Source organism: Sesamum indicum, linkage group LG14 (genome assembly GCF_000512975.1).
Source record: "Sesamum indicum cultivar Zhongzhi No. 13 linkage group LG14, S_indicum_v1.0, whole genome shotgun sequence".
Taxonomy (NCBI): Eukaryota; Viridiplantae; Streptophyta; class Magnoliopsida; order Lamiales; family Pedaliaceae; genus Sesamum; species Sesamum indicum.
In genome coordinates, this window is record NC_026158.1 from 3,262,599 (window position 1) to 3,271,240 (window position 8,642).

General features: G+C 34.7%; 1 protein-coding gene across 1 annotated transcript; it reads left to right on the forward strand.

Annotated features, from left to right (window-relative positions):
- On the forward strand, nt 2,381-6,266 carry LOC105176869 (protein FATTY ACID EXPORT 2, chloroplastic-like). Its single transcript, XM_011099805.2, has 2 exons — nt 2,381-2,635; nt 5,123-6,266. The coding sequence occupies exon 2, from the start codon at nt 5,209-5,211 to the stop codon at nt 5,953-5,955; it is 747 nt and encodes a 248-aa protein (XP_011098107.1). The 5' UTR covers nt 2,381-2,635; nt 5,123-5,208; the 3' UTR covers nt 5,956-6,266.

Sequence of the window (8,642 nt, forward strand, 5' to 3'; positions counted from 1 at the left end):
TGCTTTCATTCTTTACGAAAAGAAATCACTATAAAAGAAAATATATATCATACCTCATTTCCTCAATGAAGTGGCAGACAACCAAACTGGCCAAGCTTCTCAGAAATTCGCAGATTTGTTATATAGCCTGGAAATGGGCTGCAGTTTCCAGGAAATGTTTGCAGGTACAAATAAGCTTAATTCGCTTCTCTTTTGTTTTTCTCTTTCGTCTTTCTCCATATGGTGGAATTTGAAATCATCGTCATGGAACAGTGAAACGACAACTAAGTTACGACAAAATCCACGCGCAGGAACCAGTAAACTCGTGCAAGTGCAATGTGAAGATAGAAAGACATGGTGGAATATACATGTCAATGCCAAAAAAAAGAAAAATTGAGTTCCCGTTATACTATAGATGATCACGATTTAAAAATCGCGGTAAATCAATACAATTATCAGTAATTAAATAAAATCAAAATAAAAACTTAAATTTTTACCACCATCAATACAATATCCGCATGGTTTTTTCTAGCCATAGCTAAAATATTTGCTGATGTTTTGTCAATACTTGCATAAACAACGACTAATGGCCGTTGAGAAGCCAATGGAGAACAGGTGGGGTGCGTAAGTGTGGAAGAAGATTCGGACATGTAATATTCCTTAAACTTTAACTTAAAAAAAATCATATTACAAATGTAATACATCAAGTAATTGGTGTAGATTTCAAGAATCGTGACTAATCACATTTGTCATGTGATTGGTTTAATTCAGTTAGGTCAAAACTGATCCATACATAACCCATTCTAAATTTTGATAAAGCGGCAACATGTTACTTGTCACGTTAAAATTTCAATATAGTAATAATTTTATTTTCATGTGATCACTTGAAAATTTTAATACAGTGACAATATAAAAAGTTGTCACTTTGAAGTTTAAATAGAATGACAAGTATTTTCTTGTAACTAAAAAACTAGAATATAAAATATATTTCAAGTTATCACTTATAAATTGAAATCTATTTTTTTTTTTTCAGTTAAAAGATTTATATTTTAAAATATTATAAAGTGACTCATTATTCTTGACCTATCAACGTATTATACATGACCAAAAATGCCGTTGACCAGTGGGAACTGTATGTGCATTTGTATAAAAGAGTAGAAAACCCCCACTTCTTTCTTAATTAAAGTCCCGACTCCAAACAGATCCATCCTCCATTTCTTCCTAAATGCGTCAGTTATAAAAGAGAGCAACTAGAGATTGATGAACTGATTTTTGTGATGAGCTTCCCAAAAATTACAAAGATTGAGAGTAATAATCAACTCAATTTTGTGAATAAAAGTTTATGTGAATTGTGCAAGAAAAAGGTAGGATTGTTATGCGTTTTTGGTTATGCAAAGTAAGAGAGAGAAAGGGAGTTGGGTTTGAGGAGGTGTGATAAGGGGAAAGGGGAAGGAGATTTCTAAGAATGCGTTTTGAAGAGAGAGAGGAGACGTTGGAAAAGTTTCAAACCATGCATTAAAAAGTATATTCTTTTACGAAAAATCAAAATAGAATTTTGACTAGTTTAAAAATTGGTAATTCGAGATATAGATATAACATATGTTGAAATTATGTATGATATGGTGAAAAAGTTTGAAAATATTTTATTATAGATATATTTTATTGAAAAACATTAATTGCAAAGAGAAAAATGCATAAAAGACAAATATTTAAATATATTTATATTATTTAATACAACTCACCTGGAGATGAAGCTGCCTTTTGTCTATTTATAAAATCGTGTTTTTCTGTTTTACGTTTTTATAAGTAGATAGGCACTTTCTTTCTTTATCAGTCAGCATCCAACTGGCACACACGTGTACTTGTTAGCTAGGAACAGTTATCTTCTTCCTCTTCTTTGTTTCAGTCTGTATATATAGCTCAACGACTCTATAACCGTTTCAGTTTTTCAGATGAATGAATGCAGGCATTCATTCTTGATTTTCAGCATGTATTTTCTCCTTTCTGCAATTCATGCTTTCTTACATACTGTTATTGCAGGTGTTAAAATATTACCTTTAGGGTAGTGTGTTTGTGAACTGCAAGCAATTGCTGTGACTTTCTCCACAGTGGTAGGCAGATTATGCTTCTACAATTTGATCATATTTAATTAATTAAGATATTTATTGATTACTAAAAAGTTAATAAGATTTATTTATTAAATTTTTTAATATTACTAAATAATAATTTTAAATTTTAAAATAATAATTAATTAATTCAAAAATTAATTGTACATTAATTAACTTTCATTTATTATTTTAAATTAAAATAACAATTAATCAAAAAATACAAAGAAACATATTAGTAAAAAAATAGAAAGAAAGTGGACTGGAGTCGTCAGCAGTCGAGCCCTAAATTGAAACAAATAAAATTATAAGAACCCCAAATCATTTGCTTGTAAAGGGTGTAGACTTGCGAAGATTCACAACCCAAAGATTCAATTCAAACACACACACGAACCTCTTTTCTCTCTCTACGTCTTCCATTCGCAGAGAGAAAGTGACTGAATCAGTTCTAATCATTTATCAGAGAGAAAGAAAGACTTTGATCACGGAGAGAGCGCCGGAGTAAACGGTTTCTATTCTCACCTTTTTATCCGGGAAAAATACGTCCTCTGGTACCTTTCTCGTCCTTGCCCTAAATTTTTGCTACTAATTTTTGATATCTTCTGTTTTGGATTAATTGGTAAAAGGGGTTTCTGATATAGACGTAATAGCTGAGAATTGCGTGTTGTTTTGGTGAGAAAATTCGTAGTAATTTTGTTAGGGTTTCAGATGAGGGCTTTTCTGGTGGATAACTAATGCAAATGTGTTTGGTTTATGGGTTCTGGGTTTTGGTTTCCAATTTATGCTAACTTTTGGTTGATTTACATACTCGTTCTCTACCAATAACAGTGTATGAATTAGTATTTTTCTGATTTATATATTGCGAACCGATATTATTGCATAGATGAGGCGTCCTTGTATCTACTATTTTTGGACGAATGGGTAACGGATGACTGCATAAGTGAGATGAGTATTTCATTTTTATTTTATTTTTTTGGTTTAGGGTTAATTACACTTGGACCCGGAAAATGCGAGATTATACTTTTTCGCAAAAAAGGTTTAAAATTATTCGTACACCCCTAAAAGAATTTACTATTTACACCCAATCCCCTTTCGTTTGGATTTGAAGTGTAAGTGTAATTTCAAAAATTCTTTGAGTGAAAGTCTAATTCCATATTTTTAGAGGGAGTCTAAGTGTAATTAACTCTTTTGTTTTGTACGATTGATACTCTGGGACTGCAGAACTAAGAATTTGACCACTGAATTAAACAAATATGTACACTCGCTGGTTTGCGAAGCTATTAATTATAAGCAATTATAGATTCTATAGTTAGTGTGTAAGTGAAAATATTCAAGTAGGTGTATTTCTGAAGAAATGGTATGTAATAAATTCATGATATATGAATTGATTAAGATTATAGAAGTTCAAAAACATACGCGTTACAACGACGAAGAAGGAAAGAAGTAAACGGTTGTTGCTACGAAAACAAAGTTAATTTTTTTTTTTCCTTTAGAAAGATGATTTATATGGTTCCCCAAACTTAAGTTGTTGATGCATCACTCACCAGTTACCACTTGGTAGAGTCACTTAGTGCCAAGCTATGTGTTGCCTTCTTCATTTCCTACTTTTTTTTTTTATATATTTTAATTTTTCTTTTTTGTAACTTTTATCAAATTTATAAATTACTCCCTTATATATATTTTTTTAGTCTATGTTATTTAACCCAACTATTTTATAAAGATTCAATTTAATCCATTGAAGTTCTAATATATTTGAATTATACCTTATAATTTATTTTCTAGCCAATTTGTGACTTTCTACTGGTGCAAATTAAGTCATCCAAGTTCATATTGTTTCTTCTTTATCTCAGATTAACTCGAATACTTTTTTTTTAAATAAACCTAAAACAAGAAATTGTTTAAAAGGAATAAATCTCGTTGTGATGATATATTATTGTTTATAACTACACTTAGTTACGGGCTATATTTTATAGGGAATGAAAATTAGCACCCCAAATTCTTGTCCTAGGATTCGGCCGAGTAACATCACTTGGAGTCCTTGGAATCATGTGAAAGAGGTGAGTCAAAATATCTTGAGGATCTCGTTAGATGAGAATGATGTTGAATTCCTCCCACGAGGTTATTTTTCATGTGAATCCTAAAATTGAGGCATGGAGAATTTCGCTTGTGGACTTCGAGCCCACTAAGAAATGGTTTCACGTTTGAGGGTGATAGACTTCCATAGACATAGAGGGAGGGTTAATGACTCAAGTCCAAGTCTGTAATTTGAATTTAATGTTACAAATTGTTTGCTAATTTCTGCTTTACATTTTAATGTAGATAATGTCTAAGAACCCGTTAGCTGGATACGGACAAATTTAATAGGACGAATTATTCTAACTGGCTGCGTAGTCTGAGGATAATCTCTTATTAGTGTCATCTAAAATGTGGCCAACCTGTGGCCATATGATTATTAAAATTTAAAGTTTTAGGTTTGGTTTCTATCTTACTCTCCTGGTCAACAATGAGCAATCATCTTTCATTCTATAGGCAACATATAGAAGGAAAGCTTGATAATTTAATATTTTGATACCTCCTTATTCCCTCCTGTTCTGCCAAAGGCACTTTACGTTTCAGTCTGTCACACTTTCATAGCTATTTAGGCACATTGTTGTGTTGTTCAAGTTGTAAGAGAAGAATCCTATTTGCATAGAACGCTATGAATGGGCAGGGTAGCAGCCATCTTTTATTTAGCATTCTGTTGATGCATATATAATTCTCCTTGCACCTGTTTGTTTTCCCACGGACGCGGGTGGATACTCACATGTGCTTTCATTCTGATGCTTCATCCTCTGCACCTTGAGAATTTTCTCTTGTTTTCTTACAGTTTAATTTTTATTTTACCCTTGTTAGTAGTGATTTTGAGTTTATTGTATTCTATGCTTTTATCATCTTACCCTTTTGCACCTGGAACAATTGTGTAGATTCTGCTTTACTTGTCTAACTCTTTCATTCTTATGCAATCACATTTTGCATTGGAACTTGTGGGGGCCTGTCAGATGGGGAAATCACCACTTGTACTCTGATTTTTTTGGGCACAAGAGATCTGCAAGAGGCATCCAGCATAGTACCTAAATCATCAATTATGGTACAAGTCAGGGCATTTTCACAGTCTTCTTTGCTGCTATTGGCTCCATCTCAGCTATGCACTTCAAGGCAAGGGCAATTTCCTATTGGTCGAAGCCAGGCATCATTAGCAATAACTAAATCTATGTCTTCACTAACAACTAGGCTGGCTACATTTCGAACCACTTGTACTGAGCAAAAGCAACTTTTCTGGGGGACTAGAGTTGGTGTTGTTTCAGACTCTAAGATGCCAACCACCTTTACAGTTGATTCCGCTGGGGAAGGTATTGATGTTCTACCAGACTCTGGTGGATCAAATGACAATTTTGGTGGTGTGAGTGGCAATGGTGGCAGTGGTGGAGGTGGTAATGGCGGTAATGATGACAACAGTAAAGGGGGCTCGAATGGAAGTGAAGATCAAAGTGGGGGCAACAAGGAGGGTATGTCAATGTCACAGAAACTTACACTGGGCTATGCTGCCTTGGTTGGAATCGGTGGGATAATGGGCTATTTGAAGGGTGGAAGCCAGAAGTCATTGATTGCTGGTGGATTGTCAGCATCAGTATTGTATTGTGTTTACACTATGCTTCCATCAAATCCTGTTTTGGCATCGGCGCTGGGTCTTGGACTGTCTGCTTCTCTTCTTGGAGTGATGGGTTCTCGCTTCAAGAAGTCTGGGAAGATCTTCCCAGCTGGTGTTGTCTCCTTTGCATCACTAGTCATGACTGGTGGTTATTTGCATGGAATTTTACGCAGTCTGCACTGATGATACTCAAAGTGTCTTTTTGGGCCATATATCAGGTGCTATGGTTTAGGGTTACTCTTATCAGATATGCAGAAGTGAGAATTCTGCATCCTTTTACATCCTGTGTCTGGGTGAGTTGAGCTTCAAATCGGATGAATAGGACATGGCTGTAGACATTTATATGCTGAAACTTTATTCACATTTCTATGTTTTGCTTTTAATTGAGTGTTGATAAGGAGCACGCAATATATGATAGACCTGCGTTAGGTTATTTCCTGTTCTGTAGTGGGTGGCTGTCTATATGCAAACTTAATGGAGATGTGCTCTTAAAATTTTGGCTGAAAATGATTTTGGTATGATTACTAGTGATTCTAGAAGAATTTCTCAATATGTCGTTTGTCTTCCTCTGGTGCTCACGGGAGGAATCTGGTCTAAAAGAAACTGTAGTAGAAACAATTACAATTGAAAAAATAAAAATAAAAAATCTTTGAGTTGAGGCATAGATATTTCACTCTTTTTGAAGAGATCCAAACTTATTGCAGCAAAATATTTTTGGTGGTCCAACAATATCACTTTTGACTTGCTTTTTTTCAAGATACAATTTGACAATGTCGTATAATTTTGACCGACTTTTGGACAAGTTTTAGAGTCTAAAGCTACATAAAAAAGAACACATTCTTATAATTAATTAACTTTCCTATAGGATAATTGTGTGTAGAATATCTTGTATATGCGTATATAAACAAGAAGAATGATGCCCTATTTTGTAGGTGTGGAAATTATTCACTATTTTAATGTGAATTAGTGGATAATAATGTGATAAGTTACAAAAAATAGTGAGAATAAATGTCGAGTAAGTGGGTCTAAAATGTGGATGAATATGGCGTAGTAGTCGGAAGATTGTACCGAGGAGAAATGTTATAATACAATGGCCACAAACATTCACCAACACCACTAACCTCAAAATCAATGGGAAAAATGAAGAGACATATACTATAATTTAAATAGTAAAAATGCAATTACACTAACAATTCCCCACTCATTTTAATTTTAAAACTAAAGAGAATATATTAGATGAAGTGAGATTATTATGCATAATGAAGATATGCTCTATATTGAATCCTACTTAGTGAAACAATAATCTTTACTCCAGAGTCAATAATGGTCTTAAACATAAGCTATGACTGCTTTGGAAAATAAAGTATTGCTTGCACACACCTAACAGTCAAGGTGTTGATATACGCTCTATTAGCCAACACATAACGGGCTTGTATTATCCTCGATTTTATGACTATTTTTTAGAATAAGTTCAATTCTCATAGGAGGTACTTAGTTTCACAATCACATATGTGAAATCTTTTCAGGGTGTTCCTGTAACTCTAACACGCCACTCATACGAGCTATAGATTTTTATTAAGAGTATCCCACAACCCGTTACAGGATAAATGCAATCACATCGCATGGATTAAAAAAAATTAAAATAAGATAGTGCATTTCAAATCAAACCATCATATGATTCATTTTCTCCACTGAACTTGGTTATAGAATCTCTTTTCCCAAATTGGGTTTCCTCATATGACTTATGATTGCATGGGCATTAACCCTATCCTTCTCGACGCGTTCCAAACCCTTTCTCTTGACAATCCCTTAGTTAATGAATCTACAAGATTATCATAAGATTTAATATAATCAATATTGATATTACTATTTTCAAATAAGATATCACAATACCATATTTTCTTCTTATAGTTCTAGATTTACCATTATAATAACGATTTTATATCCTACCAATTACAGTGGTGTGTCACAATCCATTAAAATTAAAGCAATTGATTTTCTAAAGTATGGGATTTGAAATAATAAATTCTTCAACCAATTTGCTTCATTGTTAGTCAAAATAAAACAATAAACTCAACCTCCATAGGGCCTAAAAAGAATAGAGTCTAAATTAAGAGTACTACTTTTTATCCTACTTTTCAGGCGTGATATGTTCTAATTTGTTGTGAGCGTGAGTCTTTTGCCGACTGGAATTTCCACAAAAAGGGCATATTCAAAGCTATCAAACTAATTAAAAAAATACAGGTAACATATCAACAACTGCTTTCTTTCATAAGTTATCAACAAGAGCCACGCAATTCTTACAATTTCGAAATTACATAACTCAACCTAAGAATATAATACACACAAGTTGCAGAACAACGCCATCCATCTTCGCTTGCTGGCCCACAACCGCTCTACACTCGGCGTCAACAGCCGCCGCACAACCGCCACAATCGCCGTTACTAGTAGTAAATTACCACACAAGAGCCCACAAACATTAACGCACAAGTGCATTAGGAATTATAACCGATCGAAAGCATGGTTTGAAAGATTTAATCAGCCCCCACAACCACCACAACCGCCGCATCCTCCACACCCTCCGCCGTCGCCGGCCCCACCACAACAGCAACCCTGAGAAGTTCCTCCACCACTAGCATCCCCACCGCCATCGCCAGTATGGCGATCACTTTCGATGGCAGCCACCACGGCAACTGTACCGGGTTGCCGCAACGGCAGCACCTGCTCCGGCCAGAACCACCATGTTTCCATCTTTTATCCCATTACTACCCGGCTTTCCTCCCTTCTCATCATAACCATAAGGCACCGCCGCAGGCGGCGGAGGCTTGGCGTTCTTAACAGCAGGCCGGTCATCAAACTTCCCCTCCTTG

Coding starts and splice junctions, on each gene's coding strand:
- LOC105176869 (XM_011099805.2), top strand. CDS start 5,209: ATGGTACAAGTCAGGGCATTTTCACAGTCTTCTTTGCTGCTATTGGCT.